Below are 17969 nucleotides of genomic sequence, written 5' to 3' on the forward strand. Positions count from 1 at the left end.
TCACATTGTCCGATATTCCAATGGATCGATGCAACATTCAATGAAATTGATCAGATTCCATGCTTGAATGCCATGCAAATGGAACCATTTTTAATTGGCAATCAATTGTATGTGGCCGTTGCAAATTACATGGACGAACGTCAAAATATCGAAACTTATTCGACCATTTTTCGCTATGACTTTGAAACGCGCAAATTCAATGTGACACAAAAATTGAAAACATTTGGTGCCATCGACGTGAAACACGTGCACATCGGCGATAATGATTTTCTTTTCGTGGCCAACTCGTTTCGGGCGCACAAAGGTATGCATGCATCCACGTCAAACGGTGTCGTCTATCGATACGATGAACAATCGACATTTGTACCAATGCAAATTCTAACCTTTGATACGGAAGTTACACAATTTTTACCGTACTTGGTGAGCTAGTTTCTTTGCATATTGAACGTGGAAATGGTATTTTAATTGCAATTTGTTTCAATGCAGGGAGATAATCAGGAATTTGTGCTGTTCGTTTCAATGAAAGAAGGCCCAACAAAGACATATCAATTTGATGGCTTCACATTTTATGAAACACCAGTCACATTCACCGGTGGCTCACTCGGACGCGGCGTTTCGAAAATGAGAACACACAAAATTAATAATGATTTCTGGGTCATTGGTAGGTATTATTGAAATTTGATATACTTTGCATTTGAATGGGAAGTAAAATTGAGAAGTATTAAATTATAACGAAACAAAAGTAAACCTTAATGAACAAAATTGACTTTGAAAAGATATGTTCTTCATGAAAATCGTTTGGTTTTTCCAGTTGTTGCCAATTCGGAAATGTATCGAGATACAACGAATTTATTCCGAGTAAAATTCACCGTGACGATGGACTATGATTTCAGCAAAGCCTTCGAAATGTTCGATAGTTGGTATAAGAGTGTTGATGAAAAATTACGCACGGATCGAATTTCGGAAATTTATCATGAGATTGAAGTGAGTGCAAAACTATTTTTTCTGGAAAAACTGTACAATTTTATAAGGAAATTCGTTTTTTCAGTCATTGCGACCTCCTCCTGGTTTTGGTGTCATCAACTTAGAACAGACCAAAGTGAAAGTGATACAAACAGATGCGGTTCGTTGCACTAATTTTGAAGTTTTGTTGAGTTTTAGCACTCGAAACATAAATTGACTGTTAATCATTTTTTTCTCCTATTTGCTCCCATTTTCTCCCTTTTTTCCTCCTAGATTTCAAGTGCATCGATTCCAATTGATTTCGTCGAGTTAAAACGGGCTATGCAACGAGCTGATGAGATAGTCACAAAGGATGTTGTGCGACGTCCGAAGCGTTTAAATGATTCAATGCTTCAGAATGATATGAATTCATCGCAAATTGATATCGACTTTGAAGCCCAAGAGATGCCAACCACATTGACCATAAATGAGCTAACCGTTTCAGAGAGTTTCTTGGCCGAATCCATCAATGGGCATAAGTTCAGTGATTTGGTTTGTGAAGATTCCGATTTGGTGTTGTACAATTTCACTGTTGAAAAATTAGTGATTAATGATGCGGCAAATGTTGAAGCGATCGAAAAGAAGCTGTTGGAAAGTGATGAGCGTGTAAAGAGAGATACATCAAGTGATCCATCGACCGAGCCGCTCAATTTGTATAATGTCATCGTTGAAGGTCATGTGAATGGTGTCAATTTCAGTTACTTTGTGGAAAATGTACTTAGAACAAATGGCGATCAACGTCTTGAGGCTCCAGTCAATTTTGGCCGACTGCGCGCAAAATCGATTCAAGCAACTGATGGAAAAATCTCCAATGTTGATCTAGCATCAATTGCACGGATCAATGCGAATGAAACGGTGATTCTGTCACCGATTCGATTCACACAAGGTATTCAAGTGGATAAACTCTCAATCTTGGAGCGTGTGAACCAAATTGCCATTAAGGGGGGTAAATTGGATGCTTTATTGAAACGGAGTCGCGAGCCACAAGTGTTAACTGGGCAAAAGATATTCGAATCAATTATACTGCTTGAACCGATCACATTGCAGGGCAAAATTAATATTTCCAGTTCGGTGCTGAGCAAAATGAAACCCATCGTTACGGTCAATGAGGATTTGTTCATCGAAGATGCGGTATCATTCATTGGAAATGTTTCAATCAAAAATCTATTGAGCATCGGAAATATGTTTGGTCAAAGCTTACGATACAATGCCGAACAGGTGTTGGCCGATGGATTGAAACTGGATGAACCAGTCAATGTTCCCTTGGAATTTTTGCAACCACTGCGAATTGACGATATTCAAAATCCAACACGAATTAATAACGTTCCCATTAGCAGTTTGCTCCTACGCAATGTGACCGATGTGCAAAAAGTGAGCGCTCCGAAAACATTCACCTCCGATTTATCGGTCGAGGGTGGAAATTGCGATGCAAATGAAATTAATGGCATTAATTTGCAAATATTGAACAACACAATGCTCAAACGTTCGGCCAAAAATCAAATCGTCACCGGCACCATTCGCTTTGAACGAATCACCGCCCGAAAGTAAGTAACGGACCAGGGTTTATTTGGCATCACAAATTCTTTTGTGTTATTGTCTTGAAACTCTCATTTCGATTTTGAAGAGTTTTTGGTGATTTTTTCTGTTACTCTTCCCAATTTGAAATTGTCAAAATGAGAATAGCTTTTAAACTAATTCCTTCTCTCCTTCGTCACACAGGGTTAAATCCGATAAGTTAGTCATCGGCAAAACACCGTTTGATCGCCTGTTGACAAAAGGTACGGACCAAAACATCACCGGAAATGTCACAATCGATGGTAGCATTATAATGAACAATTCCGAATTGGAAATCGATCATTTGTTCACGCAAAATGCCATTTTTGGTGTTGATTTGAAGGAATTGTTGGATGATTCATTCTTTTATTCGCCAAATGATAGTATTGTTCTGACAACTGACAAAACATTCGAACACCTAACCATTGGTCAATTGGTGGTTGAGGATGATGATTTTTGGCAAGTTGGCCACACAACTGGAGAGATCACCAAGAGTCTGGAAGAGCTATCAAAAGGTATCCGAATCAAAGGCCCAGTCACATTTGCTTCTACTTTCAATATCACAAATCTCACGGTAACTGATTCCATAAATGATATACCGAGCTCGAGTTTTGGTCAACAATGGCTACTCTCCGAAGGAAAACAGGTGCGTTGACACACAAAAATACACTTCAACATCAATGAATCGATTTGAAACGAATCACATCTTGAACATTACTCATTGACTATATACTTTTTTGTTTTTTTTTTTGCTTATGCAGACATTTGTGGTGCCACAAAATTTCACTGATGTAACATTCAATGATAACCTCCAATTGTATGGGCTTTTAAATGGCAACGATATTGATCAGCTGTTCGATGATACAGTAAACAAAAGCGAACCAGTTGCACTAAAACGCGTTATATTTGGTAAGAGCAATCATTCACAAAATATAGCGCATTGAAAATGAACGAATCGGTTGAACCAATTTGATTCATTAAAATTGGCCAATTGCATATTTATGTGTCATTTGATGAATTTACATCTATTTTCCTCTCGAATTACATAAGATCGATTTGCATATTTTCCACAGATAATGCCATTTTCGACAAATCGCTAAACATTGGCGCCAAATTATCGGGCATTCAAATTCCGGACGATTTGATTCTTAGCTACTCAGACACCTTACAAAATTTCAATGAACCATTGAGTTTTGCATCGGATGTGGAAATAGTTGGAACACTTTCAATATCCGAAACACTGAACGGGTTTAGCCATGCATTAATCTGTGAATTGCTTGAACCAAGACCGGACAGCTCGCAGAATTTAACGATTGAAGGTAATTTTCATTCCATTGAATATAGTCAATGTTCCTTTTTAATCAATTCAATTCTTGATCTTATGACTTTTGAATAATCACGGTTTTCTTATCAACAAAAAACGCACGTATGTTTAGGTGATGTCATTTTTGCAACTGATCCAACGATTGAATATCTCAATTCGGAGTCGTTCCAGTATATGTTGCTGACCACCTGGTTTCGAAGTGATCAATACGTAAATTTTTCGGCAGGTGTACATTTTAGCAGTGCTGCTTTTGAGAAGCCAATCACAGTCGCGGTATAGTTAGCGAATTTTTTTATATTCGAAAACTAAACCAGTTCACAGAACACAATTCTGATTGTTTAATCTTTCGATTGTAGGGTTTAATCAATGACATTGATTTGCACGATTTACGAAGCCGATACTTGAGCATGAATAAACCACAAAAAGTGTCCACTCCACTGCGGTTCCATGGTCGTGTCCACTTTATGGATTCGGTAACAGTTGAAACACTTTCACTGGGCGGACTTATCAAAGTTCCGCAGAGGTAAGATTTGTACACAATTTTGCGATAAACACAAAATTCCTTCACCTATTCGATAAATCTTCAAAAATTCACTCGAATGTGAAGTGAATTATTGCAACTAAAAGCTAATTAAACTACTGGGCAAGATGCCATTTAACTTACGTGCAATTTTTGAATTAAAATCGACAACTTCAATCCAAAAGTTTCGATCGTGCACAAAGTTGTTTTGCAAATGGAATTATTTGAAAGGTGAGATATTGACAAATCAAAACACTGATACTGTCAACGTCAAAATATGTGATAAATTCCGTGTAGTGACTAAGCACACCGTCAGATGGAGTTGCCTGATTTGTAATGTGCTTTTCGATGCTAGTTTCGATGCGCTTTGCTAAAGTGTGGTACAAAACAACATGAATTACACTTTTTCTTTTTTTTTTGTTCTGTTTTTTTTTTCTCTTCTTATCATTCGATTCGGTTAATGTGAATTCTTATTATTCGCTAGCGATATCACATTGAATATCACGGACTTCGATCAGAATGTGTTAAAAAATACGAAGGATACACAATTCATTCGAGGCCGTTGGACGGTGAACGAGATCCGATTTTTGGGTACGATGATTCGCATATGACTATATCTAGGGGTTTCACGCAACTTAAAATTCATCTAAAATTTCAATATTTCTCTCTTTTCTCTAAAATTCTCTGGGATTCACCAAAATCCGTATTATTTCGAAATATTTCAACATTCACCTTGAAAATTATGTTCTGGAAGTGGGTTTTGGTGGATCCCCAGGATCGTTCAAAACTGCTCCCGGTTCTGGAAGTGGGTTTTGGTAGATCTTCAGGATGGATCAGACTGGGTTTGACAATGCCCTGGTCCATCCTGAGGATCCACTTCCAGAACCAGGAGCGGTTTTGAACAATCCTGAGGATCCACCAAAACCCACTTCCAGAATTTTTAGAATCAAAAAATTCTAAAAAATTCGAGTTTATGAACAAAAAGAAGCAATATTTATAGTTTGCACATAAAATGGTTTTATTTCCAGCTATTTAGTAAAATCTTCGACCTTCGAGTTTGCGTGAAACCCCTAGGACTATATTATACCAAATAATTTCAATTTAGTTTACCATTGGTTTTGTTTTTCGCTCTTCTCTTTGTTTTATTATTTTGATTGGTCTTTGAACCGCAGGCAGTTTGAGTGCAACCACGGTGAATGGATTGAATTTTGCGGCAGATGTAGCACGTGTAGATCGGCCCGAACTCAATATAATACGGGCAACAAAACGATTCCGATCGCTACAAATCGATCGTCTCGAGTGTCGGGATAGTTGTACTGTTCAAGGAGTTGACATGGACGATTGGATAAGCCGGGCAGCTATGATCGGTTTAAATCATACCATTCAAGGCACCGTTTATGCACAAAATCCCATTTTATCATACATTGAAGCATCAGGTTTGGTCAATAACATGACAATCAATTCACAAACAGTGCTCTTGAAGAAAACACCACAAACTCTCAAGGGTCCGCTTATTATCGGAAATCGCTCACGAATCGATTCAATTAATTCACTTACATTCGACAATTTGTATGTGAATTTCATCAATGACAAGAATCTGACGGATTTCTTTGGGAATTTGGTGAAAAAAGATGGTCGTGGCAATGATGTGGGTAACATTTTCTCCGATTTGGAATTTTCCGATCGTGTGAATTTCGACAATCTTAACATATTGGGTCTATTGAATGGCATAAATGTCAACGAAATCATGTCACAAGATCATTTTGTCTATGGTGACCAGTATCGAACGGCTGCCAACGAACTCGATACACTGGTCGATAAACTGGTCCGCCGGGAACGATTCAAACACTTTAAACGTTTTGCGGTGCGTACAACATTTTCACTTGACATCCAAGGCCTGCAAAAACTATTCGGATACGACTTTCAATTTGTTGCACTCAACAATTCTAACATTCAGCTTTATACATGGAACGTTACCACGAAAACCTTGGACGGAAATAACAGTAAGTGTGTGTTTAAAAATTCCAAATACCCGATGATCATTATGATGATTTTAATCACCTAAATCACTCACAAAACAAAAACTAGTGTGACTCGTTTGTATCGAAACTCAAACTAATTTTGCTTTAATTTCTCTTTTGTTTTTGATTCGGTTTTATAACAGTACCGTTAGCCTTGCCGGAAAATATGGTTATCATTGATCTAACTGTGCTTCCCGCTGACCCGATGCACTTTCTCGTTATACAAATGAAAAATCTATACAATGGCCAGTTTGTACGCCAATTTTATGATTATAGAAATGGTTTGGAGCGGGCTCAAGTCGTTCATGAAATTGTCACGGACACCGAAACAACCATTGAACCATTTAATTTGGATGCACGTCATTGTTTCATTCAATATAGGTAAATTTCTTATTTTTTTCATTCAACATATCTCTCAATCATTTTTTTTTTATTTGCTTTTTCGATAAAATTCAGAATTTCAAATTAAGACCTCACAAAGTCGATTCATTTTCATTTTTGTTATACATTTTGTTTTTTCGTTGTACATACTTGCAGAAAGTTTAATGCTACTCAATTCGATGTGCAATGCATGGACGTTGTTGCAGATAGCGAAAGTAAACAGCAACAACAACTGATGAAAGTGCATCAAATTGATGTAAAAAAAACGAGTGAAATTTATAAAATTGCCAGCGGATACGCAAATGCAATAATTTTATGGTATATTAACGGTGAAATCGAAAGTCGTTGGTATGACACGCAAAATCGAAAGGCCGACTCATGTATTCGTCTATTCACCAATGTAACGGCGGTAGCGGTAAAACAATTTGATAAAAATAAATTTGTCACCGTTTGTTGGCATTCAAATCCAATCGATGGTCGAGCCGATACAATCCGGGGATTTGCCAGCGTTTATCGGTAAATCTCATTTCCAGTCGCATTCAAAAGCGGTCTGATTTTCCATTGGAGATTAAATGTGACTCAACTCGTTTCTTTTTATCGTTTTGATCTTTTTCAGCACTGAGGGATCACATCTTGAGCATTACTCAGACATTGAGTTTTCAGATTCAGTCATTTTGCAGTGTGAACTGACGAAATTTTCAGCGGCTCAGACGATTTTAGTGATTGCCGTTCGAACGGCAATGGGAGAAATGCTGCAAATTTATCAAGATAAAGGTGTTAATGGTTTCCAGCCGCTGAAAGAGCACGTTATTCGATTGAAAGTACCAGTTCCATATAACTTCATCAATCACATTGTACCCGAAAAACGATTTTCATTAATCGAATCCGAAGATGACATTTTAAGCTTTATCACTGTGTACTCGATGTATGGCGTGGGCTTCTTCGAATGCATTTATGTGTAAAATATTCGGGTGTCAATCAAAATTTTTGATTTTTCTTCATTTGTTTTGAAAATTATTTTAAAAATTTCTTATTCATTTACATTTTTTTGCTAATTAGAGTGGAAAGTAATTTATATTGATGTATATTTTAGCCAATTCATACATTTACTAATAGAAAATAGGGGGAGAATTTTTGTTTCCGAATTCGATATGTTTCAAACATACAAAATATTTAGAAAATTGTTGTGATATATAATTTATTAGTGGAAAAAGAGATTAAAAGCCACGTTAAGAAGAATGTTTATTTGGACTGTTTCATTTTCCATAATTTGCTTCCATTTGCAAATGAATGCGGATGGTGTCGTTGCTCATAAAATAGAGTGTAAGTATATCAATGTTTCTTTTTCCATCTAATTCTTAGTTGCCACACAGCCAATCGTCATTTCCTTAATCGCATGTCGAGAGCCGGAAAAAAAGTCAGCCGAAAAAAAAACAACAACTAATGGACGACCGTGTTAATTTTACCTGAATTCAAGCAATTTGTCCATTTGTTGGTCATGTTGTTTCGAATGGTAGAAAAAGTCATTCACCTCATTTGGTGTTTGGATTTGCGGTAGCTAGCAATCGCATTGAACGGCGGTGAAATGGCCCAAATCACATTTGGACTGCGACCAAGTAAAAGTGAACATGAGAGAAAAGAAAAAGACAGCGTGTTAAGCTTGTTCAAAGTGAAAAGTTATGATTCGGCTATAAATATTCGGTTCGATGGCATCTCTCTCTCTCTCTCTCTCTCTTTCTTCAACATTTTATGAATTTTGGGGCCATGCCTTTGACTCATGCCTCATTTTTATCGCTTATTTATTATGATTTTATGGCTTTTCTTTCATTCAAATGACGACAAAAACGCGCGTTGTCCTAGTCATCGTGCTGTCACTTCCATACACACAGTAGTCTTTAATAAAGACGCTTCATTTTCAGCTAATTTACCGAGATTTGTTGTTTTTAATTCACTCGTTCGGCTATACCAATGCATTGAATGGGTAACACAGAGGCAGACGTGCGAAAATGAAACATGTGAAATGCGGCTGAAATGAAAAGAGAAACAAATCTCTAGATGAAGAGCGAAAAAAGAAGAAGAAAAAAACCACGCACACAACAATTTTATAATCGAAAGTGAAAAGTATGTCATGTCGCATTTTTTTTTTCTCTTCATGCATAAGTACAAACACATCACATCGCATCGCTCGCTGAACATATGTGTCGTTGAGAATAAAAATGGGATTAGCCGAAACCGCTCATTTACATGTGAATCATTTTTATGTTCCTGGTAAGAGATAGAAGACATATGTCTGCTGCAATGTTTTAGAATATTTCAAGATCTTTATCTTTGCTTGAGATACTTACCCCATATCTTGTACCAGAAACACAAAAATGATTCGCATAAAAACACGCGGTTTCGGCTAATCCCATTTTTATTCTCAACGACACATATATACGATCAATTAAATGGTAGTATTTTTCGTCAGTTGTGAAGCAACTCAATGAGAAGAAGAAGAAGAAGAAGAAGAAGAAGAGGGAAAAAACATTATGTTTTGCTTTTGATATTGTTGGGTTAGCCGCATCTATTGGGCACCACGAACAAATTCCGAACTAATTCAGTGGCCATTTGCTGCCACAGTGTGTTTGTCTTTGCAATTCACCGCAATCGTGTTTTATGGAATTTCAGCAAAACAATTCACGCGCACAGCATAGGTATAAAGGCGCAGCAAGCGCACACAGAGGTCAATAACACCACAATTCAGTTTTTTCTCTCTCCTTTTTTTTCATGAAGCATTCATTTCATGAAAATATTCGTTGTGTTGTCTACCACCGCTGCCGCTGAACATGGATAGAAAATTGTTACAACTGAAACGTGCGATGTTCAAATGAACGAAAAGGTGTGATTGAACTCTGAATTTGGAGTGAAATCAACTATACATTTCGTTTGAAGCAAACTGATTCGGAATTTGTGCAGGTCAGGCAACTGAAAAAAAAAGTTCACGGTGTACAATATGGACAAGTAATGTGTTTGAAATGACACCATATCCAAAACGATATTATGTCCCACTTGGAAATGTGAATGAAGGAAATGACTTGTTTCACATTGTGTACGAACGCGCGAAGAGAAAAAAAATGCGTGGTGAAAATGTGTCTACAAGAATAGTGAAGGAGACAAAAAAAAAAGCGAAACGAAAATTGTGTCAAACTATTTACAAATCACAAAAATTGAAATGCATGTTACTAATGGCGGATATTGAATGGCAATCTGATTAAAACCAAACGTACCAAATTGAAAAGTGAAACAAACAAGACAGAAAATGATATCGGCAAAGAAAATTCCGTCGTTGTTGTAGTCGTTTTGCCGCACTGGTTTCAGTTATTTGTTGCCTTCGCTTCTCTTCTGTGTTACATTTCTTTTCTTTGTTCGACGGCCAATTGGGATGAATGTCATGGCGTTCATATGCATGTCTGCCGATTCGTTCGCTTGTTCGTTCAGTAGATCGCTCTGTTTTGATTGTTTATTATAAACGAAGCACAAAGAAATACAATACAAGCAACAACGAAAAATGCCGCATTTCACTTTTACTTCGCAAAAGTCAATAATTAAATTGATCGTGCGGCGCGTACGATTTGTTTTCACTTCTGTCTATTTTGTGCTCTCTGTGTGTGCCCGTTCAACGAGTACATTGACCGAGAAAGTGAGATTTGCATGCTTTTTTTTGTTTCTTTCTCGTTCAGTTGGCCATTTTCCTTCCCGGCTGTTGTTACCATAGTCGCCGTCGCCATCACCACCGAGTCACTCTGAATAAAGCACGAAACATACGTTTTTATTTACTTTTTTCTTCTTCTAAATGATTACAATTGATACAAAATGTGAACAACGCTCCAATAAAATCGATCAATTATTTATAGTCATTTCTAACTGAAGTATTAACTGATGCTGTGAACTCATTTTTCTTATTTATATCATTTTTCTACCATCTACATAGATTTAGATATAATTTTTACTGTCGGCATCGCTATTAATATTTGGAACTTCTATATTTAGCTTAATTCAATTAGAGCATCTATGTTGTTGACAAATCGAAGCTTTTTGACTTTGTGTCATTTTTTCCTTCTTTCTTTCCTTGTCTAAGGTAAAGAACTTTAGTAGCCGTGGTTTTTTAGCCGATTGTGAACAAGATAAAAAAAAGTGCGTATTTTGAAGGCTCATGTGATGCATATATTTCAGCTGGCGATAAACGCATCCCAAGCATCTGAACCCAACGAATCACGCTGTTGAGTGTGGTTTGCGGTGTGTCGCTAAAATCTCTTTCTCCATATCATGCCGCTTCGGCTGTACAACTTCATTGTATGCATGTCTCTTTTTTTTCGCACACTGTACACTCGTATATACACACGCATTCACTTCAATGTACACAGCCATAGGAGGCGTCGTTGTGATGCGACAGTGTATTGACCCACTTGCTGCATTTTATGAGCATGTAGCCGATGTATACAGTGTGTGTATGTTTTGTACGAGCGAGCTTAGAGAGGTTGTTGCCACCGATTCAATATACATAGTTTGTGTATGCCGTGTCTTTTTTTCCTCGTGTATTTGCAAAGCGTTCGCTTTCTGCTCCATTCTCTTTACTTTTTTATTCGGGCATTTTCTATCGTTTTTCTTTTTCGGTTTGCCGTTTGCATCTATCTCTCCTTTTTTGTCTTTCGTCAAATTAATTTTCGCTCATTTTCGGCCTTATATTGCTTAGATTTTGGATTTGTAATATTATTACAATATTTATGAACGATGCAAATTGTTGTGTGCAACTTAACTGGAATTCGAGTGAAAATGCTTGAATCTTGTTTGGATTTCGTATGTAGGATTCACATAATAATGGTCTTTTTTTGGTTCATTTCAATTTTCAAATGTATAACTTCAAATGATTGAATATTTAATCTATGGAGGAAAAAAAATGGAATGAAATAACAATTACATTCTCCTGAAGCACACTCTGTGCCAAGTCAATATGTCCAATTCTGGTTGGAATGAGCGCAGAGATACAAATGTCTTGCAAAAGGAGAAAAATAATCACCATTCAATCCAACAAAATAAATCGTGTCCAAATGCAGCTTTCAGATTGATTAAATCGATCAGTTAAAACCGTTGATTCGATGTGAAAATGTGGCCTGATTTCAATAGATCTCGAATATATGCATCGAATTCGAAAAGAAATCGAGAGTTTCAGATTCACTTTTCTTTTTCTTCATATCTTTGTTTCTTCTTCTTCAAATTGTGTCGGCTGTTATCATTCGCGATGTTGGATTGCGTTCGATTTCTTTCTCTTTTTTTAATCGTTTTCTTCGCGTTGAATCCGTAACGAAATGCATGGGGTTCGATCATGTCTTGGATTTTCTTTCGTTTTGATTCTCTCTTTCTTTTTTTTTCTTCTTCACGCTGCTTATTTTTCATTCGTTTTCAGGTATTTTCTTTTTTAATTGATCTGACTGAAATTGTTGGCGATTTTCTCTGTCACTCATTTATTGTTTCATACGCAATGTGATTTGATTATGCTTCTTGCTGCTGCTGTTGTTGCTGTTTTGTTTGGCATGAAAGCGTACAGTACTAATTTTTCGAGTTCATAATATGTGCTCTCTTTTTTTTCTACCTTCTTTCTCTTCTCTCTCTCTCTCTCACTCTTTCACTCTCACTCTAAGCGTTTTTTTTTGTGTTGTTTTGATTTTGTTTTCATTCGTCGATTTTGACAGCCGAAGAAAAATTAGTGTTGAAAGCTTGAAAAATCACTGTAATGTGCGGCCGAATTGAATTGGCGAAAACGAAAAGAAAACGTTCATTTGTCATATTTTGCTGCTGCCATCGAAAATCGTTTAAATTACGAGCAAACGACTTTTTGCATCAATCTCTTTCTCTCGCTCTCTATACCTCTGAACACCTCTTTCTCTCTTCTTCGACAAGGCGGCGCACACAGAATACACTCTCAGCTGAACGTAGAGAGCCGAATAGCAAGCAAGCAAGCAAGAAAGTACGTTTACCCAATTTTGTGGCACAGTTTTCGCTTTTCTTTCGTTTCGCCATTATGCGTATCTGTATATCTATTCGTGAGACGTAAAAGAATGTATGTTTTTTTCTCGATTTATATTTTTGAAAATGAGAGTATGTTTTCTCTTGATTCTATCTGCGTTAAAAGAAAGTATGTTGTAGTACCGTCTAGCCTCCGCGGTCTTCTCGTTTTTCGCGCAACTGATAAGAGATAACAACTAGGTGATAGGAGATGAGAGACAACTGTATTCAGTAAAGTTATAGAAGACCTCCAGTACTACAACTTTGCCGAAGACACTAAATTGTTATCTCCTATCAGTTCCGCAAAAACCGTGAATAACCGCGGGGAGCCGCCAAAAACGACATACATTCTTTTAACCATTATTAGTTGCAATGAAACATACTTGTCTTTATTGCTACGGAGTTGGACAAACTTGCATTCTTTTACGTCTCACTAATAGACATATACTATATTGGATTTATTTCGACCGAGTCGATCGGTGCCAGCTAAACCGCCATCACAAAATCCACATTCGAATCGTATCAATTTTAGATGAAGAGAAGTCGAAAGAAAATGAAGAAAAGAAAAAGAAACAAAACAAAAACGAGCCTTTAAAACGGTTTGAGCTCAATTTGAATTGAATCGCATCAGAAAATAGCGATCATCTATCAAAAGCGAACTGTGTGTTTGTTTTGTGTTGGGCGCGATGATCAATTAATGTATCTGAGGCTTGTTTCTAAACGAGAGTAAATTTTCAATCATTTATTTTGTTTGAGCATGGGGCACTTAGCAAAGAGTGAAATTCATTGTTCGATCGGTCGGTCCAAACTCTCTCATTTATATACGTTCGGGATTTTTATTTTCCAACCAGATTTCATTTCACTGATAAATACAAAGCAACAACGTTGGAACAGGGCTGATTCTGTGTGTCGTGGCCCAAATGACGGGGGCAGATGGCCTGTTTTCAAATGCAAATCATCCATCGAATTCCGAAAGTGACTTTTTCTCGGTGCGGCGGCGACGACAGCAGCGTCCATTGGATATTCATGCCGAATAACTGTGTGTCTGTACATTGTACACACAATACAATGGGTCTTGGTCAGTTTTAGTTACACACCGCAATTTTCTCAACGCTTTGTTACTAGCATGAGGTTTGATCTCATTGTGAAATGTGCGTAACGGTGACCTGTTTTCAATTTTATTTCACCAATTTTTTCTTTCTTTCATTCTTTCATTATGCAGTGCATTTTACTCTTTTTTTTCCATTTCATTCACTATTCAACTACTTTACCAGCCTTTTTTCTCTGCATGCATCTCTTTTTTCCATTCTCTAAGCGGTTTCGTTGTTTTGTTTTTTTCTTTGTTTAGAGCGTTCGTCTGAACAGTTGGCCAGTCGATGTGTGAAATTGTGTGTATGCAAGTTATGATGCCAGACGGTGGTCAGTGCATGCATAGATAAATTTATGTGATTCATATATCATGTAATATGTAATATGTAATAATTCAAAAATATACCACAGCAAAAGAAGGGAAAAATGAAATATATGCCAAAAGAACAAAACGTTACGAGCAAGTAACTTTTGTGCTGGGATGTCGATCACTAAGACGTGCACGGTGTATGCAAGTGCGTCGGTAACCCATCAGCTGAACAAATGACAACGATAAAGAGAGAGAGAGAGAGAGAGAGAGAGAGAGAGAGAGAGAACGAGCGATCGCAAAACAGGTGCACGGTGCGGAAAACATTAAATAATTTGTTATGCATAATGCATTTTTCATCGCATCGACGATCCTCCTCCGGTGCATTCCGGAAAGCAACAAAAAAATTCAACCATTACCAACATATTTCAATTAAAATATGCCAAAGAATTTATCGAATGAGCCATATGCGTGCGCGTGGTGGTAAATTGATTATCACTTTTCGACCACTATATTTAATTCATTCAGTGTCTCTGCGATTATTGATGTTGCTGTCGGTTGTTATTTTGTTGCGGAAAGAGGAGAAAAATTGTGAGGATTTCAGGAAATAACCGTTATTTGTTGATTGCAATAAAGAGATATGAGCATTTGGCACGCAACATTCACTCGGAGTCTTCCTTGGAAAGAACAAAATATGCCATTTTAACGGTTAATTCAGCTATAATTAAACTCTTCCGGTGTGTCTCTCGGTTTCTCATTCAATTTTTATTCGCGCCGGTGCGAATCTATTGAATTTTATGCATTCGAGCGAAAAAAATGAAAACATATTAATCGAAGCGCGTCCCGATTTCCCCCACACATTCGCCCGGACACTCATGCAAACCCACATTTTGCGTGTTTTTTTTCGGTGGTTTCTCTTTGCGATTCGCACGAAATAAAAATTTTCGTTATTAATTGACTTAAGACATCTTCCAATTTATTTTTTTCTTTTTGAAAGTGCACACTTATCAGAGCCATCGAAAATATTACTTATGCAGATTGAGTGAGCGATATAGAGGGCGATTACACGCACACATACATACACAAAAGCCGTCCTCTTCTTTGCATGATGATACATGTGAATGTAATTTGAATAATTTTTACTTTGCCATTGTTTACGTAAACTGACACATTGTCAGGCTGAATATTCAATTCGTTTTTTAACGAGAAAAAAAGCACACAATTTGTTTGCTTCAACAAAAAAAAAAAACGAAGACGTTTTCATTCTTGATTGGATTAAAGCGAAAGCGAAAAAAAGCATATGAATGCGTGCATAAAATAAATAAAAACGTCTATCGAATTCACATCGTTGGTTGCTGTTGCGTTTTTTTCTTTCCTTCCCAATTGTTGTTGGTAACGAACGGAAATAAAAGAAGGCGTTTAATCTTTTATTATTTTTATTTTTGGTTTGAATACAGGAAAAAAACGTTTTTTTTCTTTCTCTGCACTCTTCTGTGAAATCAACTGCAATGATCGGGTTCCACTTGTACACACCGACTACGTACCAAAATATCTTCTTGCGATGCGATATGAGAAAACGGCTATCGTAAGCAAGAATAAACAAAAACATGCGATTAAATGCAACATTTATTCATATTCACAGACGCGACAGCAACGAATATCAACAACAGAAAAAAAAAACAAAAAATTGTTGATGATTTAGTTTTCAAAAACTAAACATATAATGCGGCTTTCAATTACGTATCGCTAGCCGTCTTTGGTTCGTTTTTCTGATGAGACAGCAAAAAGGAAAAAAAAAATTATTATTTACAAACGATCAGCAGCCGAGTCGAGTGAAGAGCATGAGCCAGCGCATGAAATCAGATCATTTCATTTTATATATTGTATGTGTGTTTCGTGTGTGTGTGTGTGATTGTAATCTAATTTGTTTATTTTTAAAAATAACTCAAGAGCACATTGAAAACTGCAGCCGTAATCACACTCTGCAAGTCTGAAAAATTACATTCGATCGTCAGATTGACACTTATGGTTTTTATGGTTTTTTTCTCTACGATTTTTTTCTCCGTCTTATTTTTATTTCCAATATTTACTTTTGTTCTACTCAATCAATGAAATGAATTGTTATTTTGCATTGAAACGAGTGAAACCTCAAGACTTCAACGAATCAATTTCAATGATTTGATCAATTTCAATAAATAGCTTGGTTTTGCCACTAAATTTTTTGATTTTTTTCAAGGTTTTGATCTATCATAGATAGATTCAGCACAATATGCTTTCTCTCTGTAAGTCCTCAGGATTTGCAAACATAATTGAATCTATATCTTTCTCAAGTATTTTTCAACCTTTGGCCCAATTTCACTTGGATTATGTTTGGTGCTGATGAATTGAATAAATGGAGAAATGATCGATTTCTTGTCTGAATGATAGAATCACATCGTCGGCTTGAAATATGCATTCAGGTCGATTGATTGCAAACATACGAACCAAAGCAAAAAAAAAAAATGGAATACTCAAATGCAAAAATGGTTCATTAATCGATTTCATTTTCCGATCGGTCGAACGAAAGTAGCAAAGGAAGGAACAAAAAAAGAAGCAAAAACCGCGCACACATCAGTTCATTCACATAAGCATATTTTATATATAGAGAGATATGTGTATATATGTTTTTATTTGAGGCAGCAAAGTGTCAATATTGGGTATTGTGCATGTGCAACGGCCACTCAATGAGTGCTCGCTTTTACCGTCGATGCGACGTGGTCAAGTTCAAGGCTATTTCATTTCATTTTCGGCTCATCGTGCATATAACACTCTCTGCACACACACTTATTCTCTGTATACTAGACTGATATAGGTATATATGGCATGACAAAGAAATGTGTTTGGCCCGAACGAACGAGAGTGATAGAGATTCCGTGGTGTGTTCATCGCATCAGCGCGATTTGTGTTGTCATTTCAAACAAAAGTCATATGGACGAGTGGTGTATGCATTTGGGCATTCGCTGCATGTGTTCAAATAAAACCTGGCCAAATAAATACACCGCAACTTTAGTGCACAGCCAGAAAATGTGGCAGCGGCGACGCTGAGAATCCCCAAAATGTACTCCTATTTATATCACAATCACCATCGATGGCAAGTCCCAAGACGAAACGAAACAGCAACAACAACCGCTGAAAAATGACATGAAAAAGGAAACAAAAAACCAAAAAGGTGGACGTACACAAATTCAGCGCAACAAATTTCTTTATTCGCTGTAAATATTTCGACATATATTTGAAATGACGGCCGCACGAGCATTCGAAAAGCACACAGAAAAAATATTGCCCCGGTTGCATTTCGTTCGAATAATGAGTCACAATGACAATGAAATGCGATTCAATTTCATTATTGCATGCAGGAATCATCGCACTCTCAAAATCTCATTTTGATAACGATGTGGCAGCAGCAGCAACATGCAATACACTTTTATCTTTCGTCATTCTTCAATTAATATATACGCTCCCAATGGCGAAATGAGGTAAATGAACACCATTATATGTCATCGTATAGTGTACAAATTGTATGTGTTTTATTTCATTAGCGATAATGCGTTCGTTTTTTTCCTCTTTTTCCTGTTATAACTTTCTGTTTAATTAGAAGTTTGTTCATTATATCGATCGACTAAGATATAATCATTTGGCCTATGAATCAGAGAGTAAAATAAGAAATTTTTCTGACTACCGAAATTTTTT

General features: G+C 36.8%; 1 protein-coding gene across 1 annotated transcript; it reads left to right on the forward strand.

Moving 5' to 3' along the window:
- Positions 1–6: 6 nt before the first annotated feature.
- On the forward strand, positions 7–8047 carry LOC129577415 (uncharacterized). Its single transcript, XM_055464389.1, has 15 exons — positions 7–420; positions 487–661; positions 812–984; positions 1049–1123; positions 1237–2546; positions 2722–3202; positions 3318–3465; positions 3630–3875; positions 3993–4153; positions 4237–4403; positions 4885–4991; positions 5573–6403; positions 6565–6802; positions 6959–7318; positions 7419–8047. The coding sequence occupies exons 1-15, from the start codon at positions 73–75 to the stop codon at positions 7762–7764; spliced, it is 5166 nt and encodes a 1721-aa protein (XP_055320364.1). The 5' UTR covers positions 7–72; the 3' UTR covers positions 7765–8047.
- Positions 8048–17969: the final 9922 nt, after the last annotated feature.

This window comes from Sitodiplosis mosellana, unplaced genomic scaffold (genome assembly GCF_009176505.1).
Source record: "Sitodiplosis mosellana isolate CC-2019 unplaced genomic scaffold, AAFC_SMos_1.0 Smas_scaffold_6197, whole genome shotgun sequence".
Taxonomy (NCBI): domain Eukaryota; kingdom Metazoa; phylum Arthropoda; class Insecta; order Diptera; family Cecidomyiidae; genus Sitodiplosis; species Sitodiplosis mosellana.